Source organism: Siphateles boraxobius, unplaced genomic scaffold (genome assembly GCF_051911475.1).
Source record: "Siphateles boraxobius isolate OS27281-9 unplaced genomic scaffold, OSU_SipBor_1 7, whole genome shotgun sequence".
NCBI classification, from domain to species: Eukaryota; Metazoa; Chordata; class Actinopteri; order Cypriniformes; family Leuciscidae; genus Siphateles; species Siphateles boraxobius.
Genome location: NW_027509197.1, coordinates 6,434,907 through 6,456,494, shown reverse-complemented (window position 1 = coordinate 6,456,494; position 21,588 = coordinate 6,434,907). Strand labels below are relative to the sequence as shown.

Sequence of the window (21,588 nt, the reverse complement as noted above, 5' to 3'; positions counted from 1 at the left end):
TGGAGTTGTAATGCATATCATTTTTGTCAGACGATTTGGAGGTATTTAGAAACCACATTGCATTAGTCGTGTAAACTGACCTGCTACTACTTCACAGCGCAAAACAATGGTTTTAAATCGTAAACTACCTGTCTTTAAGGAAATATTAAATTTGATATAAAAAAATATACATATACATGACTTCACAGAACATCTCTGCAGTAAAGAGAGATCATGTAAAATGCCCAGTTAATAGTCAAGTCACCTTTATTTATATAGTGCTTTATACAATACAGATTGTTTCAAAGCAGCTGTACAGTGATAAACAAGAAAAATGTCTTTCATGAATTAAGTTCAGTGTTGATTCAGATACGTTGTAAAGATAATTAATTATTAAATTAGTTAATTTCATCTAGAACAATGATTCTTTGGAGGTTGCATAATTAAGATGCATACTTTTTAAAACAGTCTTTATGTAGGACACCTGTGGTGCCTTAAAATTCTGCTTTACCTAGTCACTGGGTTTTTGAACAGAGCAACTGGCGTAGTAAGGTAACAGACTCATTTGAGATGCATGTAAATACCAGGTGTAAACTGAAATCTCTCTTGGCTGTCCACTTGTGATTAGATCACCCAAAACAAATGTTAATATCAGTTTTAAACAAGGCCAGAGTCATTTTCTCATACCAGTACTCTTCATTATTCATTGGCTATCACTCTTTCTCATTTTCTGATTGTTTTCCTTGGTTCAAGCCTTGTTGCTTACTTTCCTTGCCACTGTTTTCCGCTGTAGATGCTTCATCACGCAGCCTTGCTTCACGTGAGCGTGTGCACAAAAGCAGTGCGACCGGCCCTGGCACCGCTCTATCATCTCTTGTTCTCAGACAAAAGGGTGGGTAATGCATGTCTTCTCCTGGGAGCACCCTGGAGACTCACTACAGGGATGGGTTTCATGTCATCCTCTCTACCACAGTCCATTTATTTCCCCTCTTAGGAATGGCAACAGAGTATGTACAGTGCTTTGGAATATATATGGGGACCGTTTTATAGGCTTGACGAAACATTTCACATGACCTGGGTGCTTTCCATTTGCATCAGTCATTTATGCATCGTGCTACCTTAAAATTTACTTAAATTCTTGTATAAAGAAATTCAAATTTAAGGTAATTCTTGGATTTCAGTGGATACTTGTCGATGTTATTTTTACATCTATTGTTTTACATTTCATTTTTTAAGTTCCTGTTGTTAATTTTAACCTTTTATTTTTATGCCATAATTATTTTATTGTCTTGATTTTTTTCGTACTCCCTACGTATGTGAAAAGGCCGGTCAGGACCTACCCCTTGCATAAATTAGTTGCACATTGGTAACTGTTGGTGTTATAATACGCAGGTGACAGGGAGAACATGGCCAGTCGGTCTATGTCTCCAGGCAGCAAGCATCGCCAAGAGAGTCGATCATCCAAAACCGACAGTCACTCTAGCCGATCCGTTGACCAGGTGAAGAGCAAGAACAATGATAGTCTGTCTGCCAGCGAGGCCCTCATTCTCAAATCGGACACTGGCAAACTGAGGTCTGACTCTCACAGCCGCTCTCATTCCCCCAACCACAACACCCTGCAAGCCCTGAAAGCTGATGGCCGTACCTCAGGGCTTAGGGCTGAGTCTCCAAACCCTGGTTCCCGTTCCTCCTCACCAAAACAAAAGTCCCTCACTTCTGGCAGATCTAGCCCATCCAGCACCAGTTCCCCGCGCTCATCCTCTCCTCATGATAAGAACCTGCCCTCTAAAGTAAGTCCTTCTTCTAAAGTTCACCTGGACCCTCCCCGTGAGAGATCCAAATCTGACTCCTATACGCTGGACCCTGACACACTTAGAAAGAAGAAGATTCCTCTCATGGAACCTCTGAGGGGCAGGTCTACATCACCCAAACCAAAAGTCCCACCCAAAGAGAGCAAAGGAGGAAGTAGCAATGCTGAAAACCGAGCCCCATCTCCCCATGTAGTTCAGGAAAACCTCCACAGTGAAGTGGTAGAGGTGTGTATGTCCAGCGCCTTGCTATCCAATGATGAAGCCAATGATGAGAATGCAGAGTTGAACAATGCTGAAGAGGGCTCCTCCAAGGTCCACTTCAGTATTGGAAAAGCCCCGGTCAAGGAGGAACTTGAAAGTCGTTCTTCACCCAAAGTCAGCCGTAAAACCTCCAGCAGGCATGTGAGACCTAAAAAAGACAAATCCGGGCCACTCTTTAAAGGTGAAAACGTGCGTCCTACTGAACCCGCCAAGCAAGCCATGTCACCTTCGGTTGCGGAATGTGCTCGTGCTGTTTTTGCTGCTTTCCTGTGGCATGAGGGCATAGTACATGATGCCATGGCATGCTCTTCCTTCCTCAAGTTTAACCCTGAGCTGACCAAAGAGCATGCACCCATCCGTAATTCTCTTAGCTGCCAGCAGGGTTTTGACGAGAAGGAAAACAAATTGAAGAACCGCCACTCTCTGGAGATCTCTTCGGCCCTCAACATGTTCAACATATCACCACATGGCCCAGACATTTCCAAGATGGGTAGCATCAACAAGAACAAGGTTCTTTCCATGCTGAAAGAACCACCTTTACCTGAGAAGTGCGAGGATGGAAAAAATGATGCGGTCTCTTATGAGATGACCAGCCACTCCTCCATGAGGTCTAAGTCCATCTTGCCTCTCACCCTCCAGCACTTAGTAGCTTTCTGGGAGGACATTTCCATGGCTACCATAAAAGCGGCTACACAGAACATGATTTTCCCAAGTCCAGGATCCAGTGCTGTCCTTAAAAAGAAGGAGAATGAAAAGGATGGAAAGAAGACCAAGAAAGAGAAGAAGAAGAAGGATAAAGCCGAGGTGCGTCCCAGGGGGAACCTCTTTGGGGAGATGGCACAGTTAGCTATGGGAGGCCCAGAAAAGGATACCATCTGTGAGCTGTGTGGAGAGTCTCACCCATACCCTGTTACGTACCACATGAGACAAGCCCACCCAGGTATAGTGCCGTGAATTCTTGGGTATTATTCAGAACAGTTCCAAGGAAAGTTATAAAGACCGATGTATGGAGATCATTCATCAGTGTTCTTTATTGTGTTCTCTCAGGTTGTGGCCGGTATGCTGGAGGTCAGGGCTATAACAGTATTGGTCACTTCTGTGGAGGCTGGGCTGGAAACTGTGGAGATGGTGGAATTGGAGGAAGCACCTGGTACTTGGTGTGTGATCGTTGTAGAGAGAAGTACCTGAGAGAAAAACAAACAGCTGCTAGAGAAAAGGTATGCCTGTCATTACCAATGTAGGGAAATACACAATATTTGTAGATATTGAATGTCTAAAACACTGTATACATCTTCCTTGGGTTTAATCCGTTGGTTCTTGAATCAGGTTAAGCAGTCAAGAAAGAAACCTCTGCAGGTGAAAACCCCACGGGCTCTACCAACTATGGAGGCCCACCAGGTGATCCGTGCCAATGCACTGTTCCTGCTATCTCTGAGCAGCGCCGCTGAGCCTAACCTGCTTTGCCATCACCCACCCAAACCCTTCCACTCACATCTGCCCAGCCTCAAGGAGGGAGTGTCTGAAGAACTGCCCAACAAGATGGGCTGCCTCTATCTGCAAACCCTAGCCCGGTAAATACATTGTGTTCATCTTGATCACCATGACCAAGAGCAGCCTTATTTTAATAATTGTATTGAATCTGCATTGCATTGAGTCTTTAACATTATCCTTTCTGCAGTCAACACACTGAGAACTTTGGGGCCTATCAAGATGACAACCTGTTTCAGGATGAGATGCGTTACCTGCGTTCTACTTCAGTCCCTGCTCCCTACATCTCAGTCACCCCAGATGCCTGCCCCAATGTTTTTGAAGAGCCAGGAAGTAACATGAAGTCTATGCCCCCAAGGTACTGTAACAAGCTTCCCATCTGCTAAAGTGCTATGTTCTAGTAACCTAGTTTCTATGAAGATTTTATGCTTTAGGTATTCTTATTATTTCTGTAAGATGTCATCTTTTTTTAACTTTGTTTCTTCAGTTTGGAGACAAGTCCAATCACAGACAGTGACACAGCCAAGCGGACAGTATTCCAGCGCTCATATTCAGTGGTTGCTTCTGAGTATGATAAGCAGCACTCAGCTTCCCCAGCACGGGTCAAAGCAGTGCCGAGACGCAGGGTACACAGTGGGGATGCAGGTACTGTTGTGTCACTTTGTAGAACAAAATTACAAATGACTTTGTATTACCATAATTTACTGTGTAAGCTACAAGAATGTTGAAACTGATTATATGCACCAATATAATGATACATAGCTTAAAAAATTGCCATATTTACCTATACCTTTTTTTTTAGCAATGTTTGAGTACTTGAATCGTCATAGCAGAGTTTGGAATTAATTGAAACTGTCAGAGTAAAAGTGATAGCTGACCAGAAATATTAAATGCCACTTTTTTTATTTAATTTGTAAATATTAACACCGTTTACTTCTAAAATGGTGGTATTGCGATGATTTGGTGGGGTGTGTGATTTGGAAAATGACCGGCAGATTTTGAAAATACACAATTCAAATGGTCCTACCTTCTTTCCTCCAACGCTGGCTCTGACTCCACCCATTCGAAGAACATGGATGCGCAATCATGCACGAGCGAAAACTCAGATGCGCGAGAGATTGTAATGACGGTTTACTACTAATCATGGAACCGGCTTTACTGACGAGATGCGCATGCGTCACAAGCTTTGAGTATGCGAACAAAGGGGGTCACGCGCGCTAGGAGGAGGGGGGTGTGGTACAACCATTTGATTGACGAGCTTAATGTCCAATGAATCCAGGTGGTCTTAGGAAATGATTGGCTGGAGTTTTTCGAGTCCTGCCCGTTCCACAGATGATTAAATTGCTTAATTTTCATTTCATTGCTTCTAACGCTGTAAGTGGGTTAGGAATAGGATTTCAAGTCATTTTGAAAAAATTGACAAACAAGAGAATCACATACCCCACCTTTAAGATAAAATATTTAAAATCTAAGTGAAATATGCTTGTTTCTACAGAAGTTGGGTCATCACTGCTTCGTCACCCTTCTCCTGAGTTGTCTCGGCTGATCTCAGCCCATGGCTCTCTAAGTAAAGGTGAAAGGAACTTCCAGTGGCCCGTGTTGGCATTTGTTATCCAGCATCATGACCTAGAGGGCCTGGAGGTGGCTATGAAGCATGCACTCCGCAAATCAGCCTGCAGGGTGTTTGCCATGGAGGTCAGCGATATTCTTTCTGACATTCCTTAATTTCTAATTTCATTCCTCTTTTTCCTGTCCCAAATTGTTCAGGCGTAGACAAACACTTTTGAATAATAACTATTAATTAGAGGGTTCGAATAATCATGTAGAAATCAGGGAAAAATGAATAAAATTTGAAAATCATCAGTTTGTCATTAAATGCTTTTTTTATGAAAGAAATCACTGTTATACGATGTATAAACATCCTTGTCCAGTTTCTTTCAAACCTTTTGTTCTGTGTTTCCTTCTTAGGCCTTTAATTGGCTGCTGTGTAACGTTACCCAGACCACCTCCCTCCATGATATCCTGTGGCACTTTGTGGCGTCTCTGACTCCGTCTCCCTTTGAGACGGAAGAAGAAGAGGATGAGGAGAACAAAGGGAATAAGGAGAACCTTGAGCAGGTGTGACCCGATGATAACACTTCCAATGGTTAATAATAAGTCACTATTCACTTGTGATGAAAAGAGGTTTCTGACATGGGGCAGTTTTCCTCTTTCTTGCAGGAGAAGGATTTAGGTGTCTGTGAGCACCCCCTGTCTGACATCCTCATCGCAGGAGAGGCGGCTCACCCGCTGCCCCACACCTTCCACCGTCTACTCCAAACCATCTCCGACCTTATGATGTCTCTTCCCAGTGGAAGCTCACTTCAGCAGATGGCCCTGAGGTATCTTCTGCCTCTGCCATAGAAACACCATTAGCAGCCTATGACAATCTAGCAACCCAAACATGCTAAAAGATCTCCGCCTCATTTTCTTCAAAAATATACAAATCTAGTCACTTTTTGCTGTTTCACCAGGTGTTGGAGCCTTAAATTCAAACAGTCAGATCATCAGTTCCTGCACCAGAGTAATGTTTTTCACCACATCAACAACATCCTGTCCAAATCTGACGATGGGGACAGTGAAGAGAGTTTTAACATCAGTGTACAGTCGGGATACGAAGCAATCAGTCAGGTGGGAATATTTTCATCAACTTCATCAGACTTTTTTTTCCCTGCTGCCTTTACATTTGTTTTTTATGTATAATCTAAAACACCTTATGTTGTATTCAAGGTTTACATTTTACATATATTGCAGGAACTTTGTGTGGTGACCTGTCTGAAAGATCTGACTAGCGTGGTGGACATTAAAACATCCAGTCGACCAGCCATGATTGGCAGCCTGACTGATGGCTCCACTGAGACGTTCTGGGAGTCTGGAGATGAAGATAAGAACAAAACAAAGAGCATTACTATAAGCTGCGTGAAAGGCATCAATTCGTCATATGTCTCTATCCATGTTGACAACTCTCGTGACATTGGGGTGAGTTTGCGAACTATTGTTCTTTCTGTTTGTCTGTCTGTTCTTTGTCAGTCAGTATATTAAAAACACAATATATTATTCTGTATATACACTTAATGAAGTGTTCAAAGTACATACAACCTTCAGATATGGTATTTTGTCTTGACAATTTTCGAGTTATTTTTTTTTATTTTCTCATTTTAATACATTTGGCCATAAACGGCAATTGATTTATATAACCTTTGCTCTGTTTTTGTGTCAGAATAAAGTCACATCAATGATATTCCTTTGTGGGAAGGCTGTGGAAGATCTCTGCAGGATCAAACAGGTAGGACTTACCAGATGCACTGCTGTTAATTCACTTTAACATGATGGGTTGTACTTTTTTTTGTTTTGTTTTTTTGCTTTGGCTGGTTTGAATTTATCAAAACAACTTATTTCCCTGATATTTAAATAATGTATACTATTCCACTTGTCTATGTAGATTTAAATGTAGATGTAAAGTGACTTCATAAATTAAATTAAGAAAGATAAGCTAGTTGCTAACCTTTTATTGCACTTATCAATACATTATTGGATACCAAGCACTGTTTATTACCATAACATCCAGACAAATTGTACCTAAGGTAGATTTTCATTATGCAATGACTATCGTTAAATACAATGTATATTATTATATTTCGAAATACATTTAAAAATGCATTGTTTCAGCATTTATATTTACTGGGGTAATGTTTTTTAAATAGAGAAGCAATTTAGACACAATACCTTATTTTCTTATTATTCAAAATGAAAGAACACAACCTTCTGCAGGTCACATTAATTTAATTTTGAGAAAAATACAGTTAAACTCATAGTCTTGAGGTTGAGGAGCTACAAGGCAACAACCAAAATGTCTCTATGGAAATGAGGATCACCGGACCAGCGTATGGGTCCCTTATGGTCTTCAGGGACATTTCACTGAATGGTCTTTTTGTTCTCTCAGATTGACTTAGACTCAAGGCACATGGGCTGGGTGACCAGCGAGCTGCCTGGGGGGGACCACCATGTGATCAAGATCGAGCTTAAAGGTCCTGAGAACACACTTAGGGTTCGGCAGGTCAAAGTGCTTGGCTGGAAGGAGGGCGATAGCATCAAGATTGCTGGGCAGATATCAGCCAGTGTAGCCCAGCAGAAAAACTGTGAAGCTGAAACGCTGCGTGTCTTCCGCCTTATTACATCACAGGTAAGCCCAAAACCCTCACAGGTCTTGTTTGCTAAATCTGCTACCGCAATACTTAATAGAATACCTGACCTGTTATACAACAGCAGCACTTATTTAATTCTGTACCTGCGACTCGACCCGTTTGACATAAAGACCTCCACCTGAACCGCACCCGGATTAGCAACATGGAAAACGTAACATTTATCCAAATTGTGAATGGAATGGAAACAGAACGTGAGCAAAGTACACTCCCTTTATAAACACTGTGAACCTGTCAAATGCTTCAGTTCAGTGAAACTTCTACAGAAAACACTTGTTATAGTCAACCAGACTACACTACAACATAAATCTTTTATTTACATCATGTCTACATGTTGGTTATAATGAGAGGATTCGTGAGCATGCAGAACACAGTCAGTGAACAAGTGCTGAACTGTTTTGATTCTGTCTATCTTAAACACCTCTGATTGGCCGTTACAATGCTCAACGCTGCTAAACGCATTGTAAATACATACCTTTGACACACTTCAGAGCGTAAACTCAAATATACTGGGGAGCGTTTGAAAACCATCTCACACGGGTCACTAAGGCTGTTTTCACACAAATCACAGTATTGTTATGTTATAAACATTTGTACCACCATACCAGAGACATTGATTAAACATCAAACACTTTTGTGTGAAAAAAATAATATATATTTTTTTTTAAATCAGCATTTCAAACACTCATTTCCGGGTATTGTTTTAAGGGAAGGTAGATAGTATAATAGTCATGTTGATGTGTTTGTGTAGGTATTTGGAAAACTAATTTGTGGGGATGCAGAACCAACACCAGAACAAGAAGAGAAGAACCTGCTCTCCTCGCCTGAGGGTGAAGACAAGGTCAGTACCAGCATCTGTCATGTTTGGTGGCTCCTTACAATCATTGATGAATGCCATATCAAGTGCTGAAGCATGAGATGAAATTGGTAAATTCTGTTTAAATGTATCATCTTCAGGCTCCATCTGATGCAGACTTGAAGGAACACATGGTTGGCATTATTTTCAGCAGGAGTAAACTGACCAACCTTCAGAAACAGGTAACACCATTACAACTACTCTAGGCTCTCTAGAAAACCTAGTGAGCTGCCTAAAAATCCAGATGGTGGACAAAGTGAGAGAAGTATTGAATATAAATATACTAATAGTTAAATACCAAAAATAGAATCAAAAATTGTTTCATCTAATGAAAAATCGATTGTTTAACCAGTATTTTTGATTTATTCGAGTATTGCATTATTTGTTTAGCAACATGCTAAAGCAGTGTTTTCACTGTCTCCGGCATTCGCATAAGATTGCTGCATGTCACCCCCAGTGGCAGTCGCATGGAACTGTCAAGTTCAGTTACCTACTACTTATTCACCATGGTAAAATTAATGAATAATGAATGTTTGAAAATATCCACAAAAAACAAGTATGTTTGAAAGAAAAGCAAAGTGTTTTTTCTAGGGCTAATAAATTATAATTAGTATTCAACAATTATAAATTATTTCAGACGGAATTATTCATAACTGCCCAATTTAAAGTAGAAGTATTTAGGATTATAATTTAGCAGATGTTAGTTTGATGATATGTGTTTACCAGCCGTAGCGAACTTTTCCATGAAGTGCACTATCCAACTCCTGAAACGAACTCCAAACAAATTTAGTTTTGGCCTGATTTAGTTCTAAATGTCAGACCAGTTTGTTCTTTGATTTAGCTTGACTGTTTGCCTCCCTTAGGTATGTGCCCATATCGTCCAGGCCATCCGTATGGAGGCCACACGTGTGCGGGAGGAATGGGAGCATGCCATCTCTAGCAAAGAGAACGCGAACTCTCAGCCCAGCGATGATGACGCCTCCTCTGATGCGTACTGCTTTGAGCTGTTGTCTATGGTGCTGGCCTTGAGTGGATCTAACGTTGGCCGGCAGTATCTAGCCCAGCAGCTCACACTACTGCAGGACCTCTTTTCCCTACTTCACACTGCCTCTCCACGTGTCCAGAGACAGGTTTGTGAATGCATCATGAACCGCTAGTCTTAAACTTGACTTTCTAGTATCAGGATCTGATATGCAACACTGTACTTGCTATGCAGGTGACGTCCTTGCTCAGACGCGTTCTTCCTGAGGTCACTCCCATGCGCTTGGCCAGTGTCATTGGTGTAAAGGCGCTACCACCAGCAGACATCAGTGACATCATCCACTCCACTGAGAAGGGCGATTGGACCAAACTGGGCATATTAGATATGTTTCTGGGCTGCATCGCCAAGGCCCTCACTGTGCAGCTCAAGGCGAAGGGCACCACTATAGGTGGCACAGCTGGCATGGCAGCAGGCAAAGGGGTCACTACAGTCACCCTACCCATGATCTTCAACTCAAGGTCAGCTGTTGGCCATTATCAAATTTATTTGAGAATTGTTTAAAATACTTCATCAAATTTAAGTGGGATTAATCACGGTGTGCATTTAAAGAGGTAGTTCACCCAAAAAATGAAACTTCTCTCATCATTTACTCACCCTCATGTCGTTCCAGAGAAATTTTTAATGAAACCTGAGAGATACCTGCCCCTCAATTGAAAGTTTGTTACACCAAAACATTGACGCTTCAAAAAGTTCATAAAGAGATTGTAAAACAAATCCATATGAATCGATCAGTTTAATCAAAAATCGTAAACGAAGCTTGAACATGTTGCGTGACACGCAAGAAAAAACTTTGGTTGGTTCTTTGGTTCTCGCACATCATTTGAGCTTCCAGCATTATTATATTTGGTGTGCTCTATGTATGTCATTGATTAATGTTTATATGAGAATAAAAGCCTAAATTAAACTTATTCATTATATAGAGCAATCATGTCTCTTCAGAAGGCTTGGTTTAGATGCGGTTAGATGATTTATATGGATTATTTTTATGATGTTTTCATGAACTTGAAGTGTCAAACTTTTGGTGTAAATGACTTTCAGTAGATTTTAATTTGATTAAAAATATCTTCATTGTGACAAATGTTTTTTTGCTGACCATGCTAAAAATATGTATATTTAATTACCTTATATTGTTGTTTATGCAGCTACATACGGCGTGGATTGAGTCACTGGTGGATGAAGGGCTCCACCCCCCCCCAGATCGCTGAGATTATCATTAAACTAGTCAAAGACATGGCTGCCGTGAGTAGTAATGGCACATCTAATCCTGAACACCATTTTCATCTTAATATGTAGCAGATTTGCTTTTCAGCTGCATGTTTATGAATGATATAATGTATAATCTTCCACTGCTTAACTTGATCCCCTGCAGATGTGTTTAATGCCTTTGCAGAAATGGTCATCATTTAAGTGTCTTTTTACCCCAGGGACACCTCTCAGACGCCTGGTCCAGGGTGACTAAGAATGCTATTGCTGAGACCATCATCGCTCTCACTAAGATGGAAGAGGAGCATCGCACTCCAGTGCGCTGCATTGCCACCACTCGGGTACGACTCCACTGCACTCATTCTGTCACAACTGAACATTTGCAAACTAGATCAGTATTACTCAGGATCCTTCAGTTAGAGGTGTCAGATATAGATCAACGGCAGCATGAAATCAACATTCCTAAAACAAATAATTACTTTTATTATATAGATGAATATGAACAGGTCCAAAGTCATGGAAAACCTGTAAACATCATGGAATTTTGTTTTTATTTCTATGCTTCAAGTCACCTTCATTTATATAGCACTTTGAACAATATAGATTGTTTCATTTCAGCTTTACAGTGATAATAGGAAATTAAAGTAAGAGATTGTTTTGGCTTTACAGCAGCTCTAGAATAAAGTTAGTTTTGATTGATTCACTTCCATTGGAAAGATCGTTAGTTATTAACTTAGGGGCCGCTTACACGACACCGTTCTAACAGAAAACCCTTAATGCGCTCCAGCCTGCTCATTTGCACAACAACAGTGTGCTACACAACAACAGCTTTAAAAAAGTTACCTCTAAAGAAAAGAAAAAAAAAATGCTTGCCTCAAAACATTATACCAACTAAAGTTATAACACATAAATAACCTTTTTATAAATATCTTAAAATAAATATAATCCTTATCCAGGACTAAAAATGACTTTTTCACTGGGCAATATGTGACCAGTCACGGAAACTAGGGACACAAGTCGGTTCTGGGGCATTTTGAGTTATTCTGAGAGTGTAATATCCAAGCTTTCCAACGATGTGTAACATGTGGAAATCTGATAATATTTGGAGAAGTTGTGGCCATTTTAAAGTAGGCACTTAAAAAAGCTCAAAGAGGAGAAAACGAGCTAAAGATTGTGCAGTTCTCACCTGTCTCTGCTGCTGGGGGTGACAATAGGGCTCATTTACATCTCATTTAGATAAGCCATACCCCCTGTAAAGCTCCTCCATGTGCTTTACAGCTTTTTTTACACTTCGAATGAGTGCACTTCTGCCGCACTAGGCGAAAAACAATTGTGCTGCCCCTCTATTTGCAACGTACCAGCAACAACACACAAAGACCAATAATGCCATATAGCCTGCATATAACGCGAAACCAGCAACAACACATAAAGACCAATATGCCATATACATATAACGCAAAACCAGCAACAACACACAAAGACCAATATGCCATATAGCCTGCATATAACGCAAAACCAGCAACAACACACAAAGGCCAATATGCCATATACATACAGTATAACGCAAAACCAGCAACAACACACAAAGACCAATATGCCATATACATATAACGCAAAACCAACAACAACAAACAAAGACCAATAAGCCATAGGCCTACATATAGCGCAAATAGTACGCAACGCTCGTGTGCCCAAAATGTCAACAATATTCAAGTTTATGTAGGAGGCAAATGCCTGCTGGCATTTTTCTTTAAGCAGTCATTTCTGCAATTTTCCAAATAATCACATTTCACCTCCTCAAATTACTGTTGCAAATCTCTTTACACCACTTTCTTATGTGCGTATACACACACAAATGAAATGTCCGCAAGCACATTATATCATCAGCAGGTTCAGCATCTTAAATAACGACTAAAGAGCAAATGAAGCTTAACTTACATTTCAGAAACACGCACGGCAGGCCTTCATCGCAGCAGCAAAGGTCTTAACTGCATCCTCTATTTCGATTCTCAGTCACATATGAAACAGCCAGCCACCGCTGTCAGCGAGCCGAGCCGCCGTATTGAAGCACTGAGGGCGAGCGCGCTGCGCCCATACCTCCGGTTCAGTTTCCCGAGCCCACGAAGTGCGGCGAAAACATTTTCGGTGTAACTGCCAGACGGTTCATCTCGTCTGCGACAATCTTTGCGGCATCCATCTTCATTGAATTTTGATATCAGAGAGAGCTGGCCAGAGCACAGCATAATAAGTAGCCATGTGGTTGACTTGGAGGGCGGGGGCAAAAGCGCCGGGTTATTCAGTATGGAAATACACACAGACAATGACACGCCACGCCCCTACTGCATGCTAGAATCTCCGAAAACAAGCCGATTTCAACCTCAAAATGTAAGCTTTTAAATATACCAATACTGCTATCTCAAACATGGAGAGGCTTCTTCGTGATTTCAATTAACAGATTCTCCAAAAAATTGAAAATCACCAATTTTGAAAAAAAACTCTTCTTTCTCATTTTGCTCGAAAGTTGTGCTGCCGACTTGTGTCCCTGGTTTCTGTGACGGGTCACATATGTGTTTGATTTCCATATACAATTCAAATTTTTCTACTTCCTTTCTTTAGCTGTGGCTCGCATTGGCCTCTCTGTGTGTTCTGGACCAGGACCACGTGGACCGACTGTCTTCAGGTCGCTGGATGGGCAAAGATGGGCAGCAGAAGCAGATGGTATGGCACATTGGTCTAAATAGGCCTTTGGGATGCTATAAAGCACATTCAAGTTCATTACAGTCCTTCAGCCGAGAATGAGCTCTTTACCTCTTCACCTTGACTTTTATTTCCCAGCCCATGTGTGATAACCATGACGACGGAGAGACGGCAGCCATCATTCTGTGTAATGCATGCGGAAACCTATGCACTGACTGTGACCGGTTCCTCCATCTCCACCGGCGCACACGTTCCCACCAGAGACAGGTGAACCCGAGCGCTCACACTGGTCTAATCAGTGTCAGTTTGATCAATTATGGTGCACAACTATGGTTAAGAAGAATCGTGTAGTTACTGGCCGGTTCAAATTACATCATGTTGTTAAAAATACACACTTGAGATTATTATAATAAATGTTACTTTAAAAAATATGGTATAATAATGATACAGGTATGAGAACAAAAATAGGTGCGCCTGTAAAAGTACTACAGGAATTGAATAATTGGAGTTGGAATAAGAAATAGGATCTTTTTCAGTTTCTCGTAACACAATGTCTTGTGCAGGTCTTTAAGGAGGAGGAGGAAGCCATTAAAGTAGACCTACATGAAGGTTGCGGTAGAACAAAACTCTTTTGGCTCATGGCATTGGCTGATTCCAAGACCATGAAGGCCATGGTGGAGTTCCGTGAACACACAGGTGACTTTTCTTCATTTTGTAATCATTTTTAATAATCTAGAGAGAAGATGGGACATGTTGAGGAGAAGAGGAGAAATGGGAAATGTTTCAAACGGGACTCAAACTTTGTCAGTACTGCAATGATCATTTTTATTAAGAGACAATATTTGCCGTCTGAATTGATTTTCTCAGAGCTTTATTTTCGAACATAGTGTTTGTATAAAATATAATATGAATATATAAATACATTATATTAATTATAATATTAAAACGTCATCAAATTATCATAACGTCCATTTGAATCAAGTATATAAATTCACAGTTAGAGCAGTTATGGCTGTTACCTATGAAATGAAATCATACACAAAAGTAGTTGTAATTAATGTACAAGATATACTAAATATTCTGATATATTTTAATAATTGGCTGGGCACTATGTTGTTACAGAAGCTCTGTCTTTGATATATTGACTTTCAAGCTTTTGGTTTTCATAGCTGTTTTCTTTTATTTATTTATTTATTTATTTAATATTAATCACTTTATATTACCAGCACAGTCAATAGCACTCACCTCTGAGACTGTAAATAGACATCTTACAGTGTCTACAGAGGCACTAAACCCATCTCGACATAAGCCTATAACAGAATATAAATACGTGTTAAATGGCAGATAACAGATCAAATCAGAGCAATTCACATCAGGGGTGCTTTGCCCCCGCAGTTTCATTATCTGGGGCATTTTTGTCACTTTAGCATAATTTCTGACCCTGACTGTTAACTGTAAGGCTACAGCTGTGATTTATCCTATTTTTAAAATTCTTTTTTATTTGACTAGTTGCCATTTTAGCTATAACTATTTGTACAATAAAGCATCATTGTAATGTCCTTCAGGTAAACCAGCTTCCAGTAGTTCGGACGCCTGTCGCTTCTGCGGCACCAGGAACGGCACAGAGCTGTCCGCTGTAGGAAGTGTATGTTCAGACCAAGACTGTCAGGTATTTGCTCAAAAATGTTACATTTTTTTTGCCAGAATGATATACTTTGTTTACACTGTTAAATGCTTTACTGGAATTAAGTGATCTTACAAACATATTGTGTATAGGAGTATGCAAAGCTGGCCTGCAGTAAGACTCATCCGTGCGGCCACCCGTGTGGAGGGGTCAAAAATGAAGAGCTGTGTCTTCCCTGCCTACATGGTTGTTTCAAAACTGAAGCCTCTCTGAAACAGGATGCTGATGATATGTGCATGATTTGCTTCACTGAGGCTCTGTCTGCTGCCCCAGCAATCCAGGTGCAACAGAATAATGCATGCATACATACAGTACATGCATACGTGCAGGAGATCATCGTGTAATCATCTGCCCTGGCTTGTTTTCAGCTGGACTGCAGTCACGTGTTTCATCTTCAGTGCACAAGAAGGGTTCTGGAGAACCGCTGGCTTGGGCCTAGGATAACCTTCGGGTTCATGTCTTGCCCTATTTGCAAGGTAAATAAGCTAGTCTGGACTCATTTTAGGAGAGTTAAAGGTAGGGCTGAAAGATTAAAAGAAATAAAACCAAAATTGCAATATGGCTTAGTGCGATTATAAAATGACAAAGACTATGATTTAATGAAGTATATGCTAAATATTAGTATTGTAATTTAAGTTGTAATGTAAAATATATTTTTTTATTTAACAGTGGAATAGTATTAGTACAATAGTACTGTTTCTCATAGAAATGCACCATACCACTTTTTCCAGATTGAGACTGATAGCAATACTTTCATTTTTGGTACTCGCCGATACCAAGTTCTGATACCTGTATTAGTATTGCATTTGTAAAAAAAAAAAAGTAATATAATTTAAGTACAATAAAAAAATATCAGAAACATCTCAATTAGATTTTCCCCCAAATCAAAAGTGAAAATTATCTTATTTGCTCAGTCATATCATTCCAAACTATGACTGATTTTCTTCATAGAAGGGGAAATATTGAAGTATGTTGGCATAAATGATGATGAAGTGAGTAACTGATGGCAGTTTGGAGTGATCTATTCCTTTAATGGCTGTGACATCAAAACCAACCAAATCACGTACAAAATCATGCTTTCTGCAAGAACCAAAGCCAGTCTCAACTCTATCAGCTAGACGGCCATTAGTCATGAAATCCAACGCTTGATATGCCATATATTTATTCATGTCTGTGCTGTTTTGTTTTTTTCTTTTAAGAACAAAATAAACCACTCTGTCCTAAAAGACCTGCTGGACCCAATCAAAGAGCTGTACGAGGACGTGAGGAGAAAGGCTTTAATGAGACTGGAGTATGAAGGACTACACAAGAGTGAAGCCATCACAATGTCTGGAGCTCGATTCCACAACAACCCAGCTGGATTTGCCATGAACAGATATGCTTACTACGTTTGCTTCAAGTGCAAAAAGGTTAGATCTGCATGGCACTGTCCCTGCGTGTTTTCTGTTTTGTATAGTGTTTGCAAATCTTCAGTGGAACACAAACGTTTTTCAAGAATCTTCCTGCTATAGTGGCTGAGGAAACCTTCAGAAGAAAGAAAGCATTTCTCATTCTCCAGAAAGATGATAACTGGGTTTGAGTGAACTGTCCCTTTAGAGATGTCTCTGTTTACTTTGAATAGAATGGAAAAACATGGTTATCAAATAAGATGAAACGCAGCTCACTCCTGTGGAGGAAGAGCTATTTGCTCGGCATGACGGCATGGAATGAGAGATTTAGAAGAACAGACGTGTTATAATCTGTTCAGAAGACATGTTGCCGTAATGAAGCTGTTTCTCCAGCTGTTGTGCTAACAGTGGAACTTCTTACTCATCCAGGCCTATTTTGGGGGAGAAGCTCGCTGTGATGCTGAAGCAGGACAAGGTGATGATTATGATCCCCGTGAGCTCATCTGTGGAGCGTGCTCAGATGTGTCCAGAGCACAGGTCAGTGGGACAACAGTGTTTCGGGGTGGGGAGTGAAGCACATTTCATTTGTGTGCCTGATTTTAAACACAATCGTGCTGCAGGAATTAATCCCAATACCCAGACATTAGTTTTTTAACCCAAGTCAATGTTTTTTTTTAATGGCTTGTTGGTTAAATGCTTGAAATAAGGTCTGTGTTGAATTTAAGATATGTGGTATTACTGATGTATTTTATGTCAGAATAAAATCTTGAGCTTGTTTTCTGCAATAATCCAAGTCAATGGAAATATCATATTTGCTTTTTGTTGGCCAACCTCCAGGCTGCATGGCCTACAAAAAAATCCCTGCAGCACTTCTGTTATACATTGGCCATTGATTGTTATTGTATTGCATGAGGTCTGCACACCCAAATTATTTAGTTTTACAAATTTAAATATTTACTTGGGTGATCATGGCTGCATTTCAGTTTATCAGCAGGTCTGTTTTCAATCAACTTTAGGGATTTTCAAAGTTCATTGGTGAATCTCATGAAACCATTTAAGAACATGCGTTTCACATTAAAATTATTACATATTCAAAATGTAATATATTTTTTTTTCACTTACAGTTTTAAATTATTTTTTAAAAATCATAACGGTTAAGTACATTTCTCCCCCAAATTTTCATCACTATAATGCTTTTTGCATTTCAAAAGTGTTTGGGTGTTTTCAATACTTTATGGCTAATCATAGCAAAACAGAGAAAGACAGTGGTTGCAAGGTATGTGCTTATTTGGTATGAGTTTGTTTAGACCTCTTTCTCTTTGTTGTAGATGTGCTCTAAACATGGGACAGATTTCCTGGAGTACAAATGTCGTTACTGTTGCTCTGTGGCTGTGTTCTTCTGTTTTGGGACGACACATTTTTGCAACGCCTGTCATGATGATTTCCAGAGGATGACCAGTGTCCCAAAAGAAGAGTTGCCCCATTGTCCTGCTGGTAAAATGTTTTTTTTTTTTGTTTTTTACATTTTAAAGGGATACTTACCCAAAAAATGAAAATTTGCTGTTAATTTACTCACCCTCAGGCCATCCAATATGTAGGTATTTTTCTTTTCTTTCAGTTTTTAGCTGAAACCGTGGTCTTTGGTGATTCATATAATGCAAGTCAATGGCTGCCATCACTTTGAGAGTAAAAAAAAAACATAAAGACAAAACAAAATTAATACACATGGCTCCTGACGATTCATTGAGGTCTTATTATAGCAACTGCAACTCTTTATGAAAGGGTCGAATAATTATCACAGGGAGAATTTGATTGTATTGTTCCCTTTTACTCATTTGTTAGAAGGTAATACCAAACAAAACAAACTGTTTACCCTTTTATATACTCCAACAAAATAGTCCCAATTATGGAAGTCCATGAATAGGCTCATTGGCCTCAACGCGTCAGTCCCTTAGTCCATAGAAATAAAAAGTAATAACACAAATCATACTCCTCAGTCTGATGAATCAGTCCTTTTTCTGCCTCGGGCAGTCAGCAAACCGAAAGTCCAAATGGAAAAATCAAATGTCCCCACTGCTGGTTCCAGGCCCCACAAAAACACAGGTTATCCTCCAGCTGAAGAAAAAAAAATTACAGATCAAATTACAAATCTAAAAAATAGGGCATATATTCGAGACTAGAGCGTGCACCTATAAAGCTGACTATTTTCAGAGATCCTTTTTGGACCAATGCTCTTGAGTTAAGGTAGCAAAAGCATGCCAACTCACCACACACACAACCCTCTTCAAAATGGCCGCCCTTCCCTTTTCAAGGGTGGCCTATCATAATTAGTCCTTAGAAGCCAACAAAAGTCCCTCTAACTCCCCCTCAAACAAAAAGCATATGCAAATGCTCAAAATCAACATACTGTACATGCAGATGAAAAAATAAATAAAAATGTAGGCATGCATGGCACATACAACATTTTTTCTTTTATTTTTTTTTATTTTTTTACTTAAGTGAGCATCGTGCAGGGCTTTACTGTGGCAGTGTCACATTATGAAGGTAAACAATCAGTTTGCAAGAAACTGAACATCATTTACAAAACTATTACCTGTAATCCAAAGCCTCGGCAGACAGTCTGGAGCGCGAACTTCCTGACGCTTGTCGTATGTGCGGAACCTTAAACATTGAGAATCTGGGAAAAGTCAATCTTCCTGATTGAGATCACGCATATATAGGATCCAGTATAAGTACAAGTTCCTCTTTGATGAGCAAGAACATGCGGGTCTTCCCTCTCTGTTGTAAACAAACACAGCGTCGGCTCACGTGAGTTTGCTCTGCACAGACGTCATAATGATGTTTGTTTCTTTAACAGACGATCATTTTGCTTTATAAGACCTTGAATGAATCATCAGGAGCCATGGGTATTAATTTTGTTTTGCTTGTATATGTTTTTGGGGTTTTTTTTACTTTCAAAGTGATTGTCTCCATTGACTACGGTTTCAGCTAAAAATCGTCTTTACTCTTCAACTGAGAAAAAAAGACACTTACATTTTGGATGTCCTGAGGATGAGTAAATTAACAGCAATTTTTTATTTTTTGGGTGAACTATCCCTTCAATAAAAACTTCCCACCACCATTTTTGGTTTGTTTGAAACTCGTATCATCCTTCTCTTTTTGAATAAGACTTTGTTCTATTACAAGCTGTTTTTGGGTATTGAAACTTTAGCCAACAAATTGGCAAGACAGCAATGTTGAATTTCTTTCATTCCTCCCTCATAGGACCAAAAGGAAAACAGTTGGAAGGAAGCGAGTGTCCCCTGCATGTGGTACATCCTCCCACCGGAGAAGAGTTTGCGCTGGGCTGCGGTGTGTGTAGAAATGCCCATACCTTCTAAACGCCATGGTCCTGTAATGATCTCTCTCTCTATATATATATATATATATTCACCCTCCTGTGGCGGCTGACTCCCTCTTCAGCACAGCCTGAGAGCAGATACTAACCGGATGTCCCATACTGAGGGCGCTGGGACTGGCCGCCGTGCTCCAGGGTGCATCCTCCCTCTCTTTAGACACGGAAGAATGGAAAAAAAAGAACAAAAAAAAAAACAAATCAAACGTTGTGACGTGTTTGCATGCAGCCGTTGTAACCCTGCGGCTTGTATAAACGTATGGAGGATACCTTAACGTACAATGTATGGAGGATTTTGAACCGAATCAGAGACCACCATGGATGGGCTATGATTTAAGCTTCTCAAATACAAATTAAAGATTCTATTGTTGTATGTTAACTATGTTTTCGTAATCCTGTACAGTATTCCTTCACTTTGGAGTGCATCATGGTTTGACGGCTAAAGATTCAAATGCTATAAGAGGACTTTAGAATGTTAAACTGGAGGAAAATAGTGTACGATTTATCTAATCTTGTATATAATGACAGTAACCCTTCATATGTGTTTTCCGATGTTGCTACTCTACACTTCAGTTTTCTTTGATATTCTGGGTTATGTTTTGAGCCAGAACTTTTAATGAAGTGCAATACTGGGTGTGCCTCCTCGCAGATGTAAACATATGGAATGTATGTCAATAAAGCCACTGTACATTTTTATACAGTGATACACAGGCTCTTGTGTTTTCCCCCGGCAAGTACAATATCATTTCTGTAGTCAGAATGTTATCGAGGGGCTTATTGTCTGCGGTGTCTGCCCTTTTGTCTCAATGACGTGGTATAAACCATTTTTCTGTTATTTTAATTAAAAACAAAAGGTGAGTATGTTCTACTTTTGTATTGTAAGAACATCTTTGGGGCCAGTCTTCACCAAATCGAAGAAATGCGAGGCAAAACGAGATATATTAGAAATTGTGGCTATTTAGTGGTTGTTTTGGAGGCATATAGGAAGGAATATTTGGGGGGTGGGGGGGTGATAAACAGCTGCTGTAAAAGACAAAAAATGCAACTTGTGAATATGCTTTGTATTATTATCTGTGGATGGAGCTGAATGGTAATAATAAACCGGGTTCTCTGTTCAGCAAGGTACAATACAAAAGGAGTGTCGTGTGCTTTTTTCCCCATCTCATGCATTCATGAAATATTTAAGTTTGAAAATGAAAGCAGCAAAATCGAGAACAAATGGTCAGAGTTTTGATTATCGGTTCAGGTGCCGCCAGGCACTAGCTATCTGTCACGAGCGCCAAAACGGTATTTATTGTTCGAATTTCTAAATAAAATTGACAGAATCTGAGAGCTGAGAATTTGTTTCAAATCAAAAGTAACCTCTATCTTGTCTGTCGCGGTATCAGTGTCCTCTTTGCTTCGAGAAAATGGATGTGTGGCGTGAGAAAAGGGTCAAATGCGTGAGAGTTGGCAGCTCTGCAATGAGCGAAGCTGCATTATGCCGGGCGTACACCAAAGGATTTTCACAGTCCCAGACTAAAGACCGACAGTCTTTAGGAATC

General features: G+C 40.1%; 1 protein-coding gene across 21 annotated transcripts in view; it reads left to right on the top strand.

Moving 5' to 3' along the window:
* Nucleotides 1–21,179, top strand: part of mycbp2 (MYC binding protein 2) — a 123,504-nt gene extending 102,325 nt beyond the window's left edge. For 20 of the 21 annotated variants that reach the window (XM_077215718.1, XM_077215712.1, XM_077215709.1 and 17 more), the window contains 28 exons: nucleotides 1,372–2,991; nucleotides 3,099–3,268; nucleotides 3,378–3,622; nucleotides 3,730–3,897; nucleotides 4,027–4,184; nucleotides 5,035–5,234; nucleotides 5,508–5,657; nucleotides 5,760–5,920; nucleotides 6,053–6,209; nucleotides 6,333–6,557; nucleotides 6,799–6,864; nucleotides 7,522–7,761; nucleotides 8,532–8,621; nucleotides 8,738–8,818; nucleotides 9,500–9,766; nucleotides 9,853–10,136; nucleotides 10,821–10,917; nucleotides 11,103–11,222; nucleotides 13,498–13,599; nucleotides 13,717–13,845; nucleotides 14,142–14,274; nucleotides 15,144–15,247; nucleotides 15,355–15,543; nucleotides 15,631–15,738; nucleotides 16,462–16,671; nucleotides 17,080–17,187; nucleotides 17,979–18,144; nucleotides 19,915–21,179. In XM_077215718.1, the coding sequence (XP_077071833.1) occupies nucleotides 1,372–2,991; nucleotides 3,099–3,268; nucleotides 3,378–3,622; nucleotides 3,730–3,897; nucleotides 4,027–4,184; nucleotides 5,035–5,234; nucleotides 5,508–5,657; nucleotides 5,760–5,920; nucleotides 6,053–6,209; nucleotides 6,333–6,557; nucleotides 6,799–6,864; nucleotides 7,522–7,761; nucleotides 8,532–8,621; nucleotides 8,738–8,818; nucleotides 9,500–9,766; nucleotides 9,853–10,136; nucleotides 10,821–10,917; nucleotides 11,103–11,222; nucleotides 13,498–13,599; nucleotides 13,717–13,845; nucleotides 14,142–14,274; nucleotides 15,144–15,247; nucleotides 15,355–15,543; nucleotides 15,631–15,738; nucleotides 16,462–16,671; nucleotides 17,080–17,187; nucleotides 17,979–18,144; nucleotides 19,915–20,030 (5,864 nt within the window). In that variant the 3' untranslated portion in view covers nucleotides 20,031–21,179. Of the gene's footprint in view, nucleotides 1–772; nucleotides 872–1,371; nucleotides 2,992–3,098; nucleotides 3,269–3,377; nucleotides 3,623–3,729; nucleotides 3,898–4,026; nucleotides 4,185–5,034; nucleotides 5,235–5,507; nucleotides 5,658–5,759; nucleotides 5,921–6,052; nucleotides 6,210–6,332; nucleotides 6,558–6,798; nucleotides 6,865–7,521; nucleotides 7,762–8,531; nucleotides 8,622–8,737; nucleotides 8,819–9,499; nucleotides 9,767–9,852; nucleotides 10,137–10,820; nucleotides 10,918–11,102; nucleotides 11,223–13,497; nucleotides 13,600–13,716; nucleotides 13,846–14,141; nucleotides 14,275–15,143; nucleotides 15,248–15,354; nucleotides 15,544–15,630; nucleotides 15,739–16,461; nucleotides 16,672–17,079; nucleotides 17,188–17,978; nucleotides 18,145–19,914 lie in introns of all 21 variants that reach the window. The other variant, XM_077215696.1, reaches the window with a different exon arrangement.
* The last annotated feature ends 409 nt before the right edge of the window (nucleotides 21,180–21,588 follow it).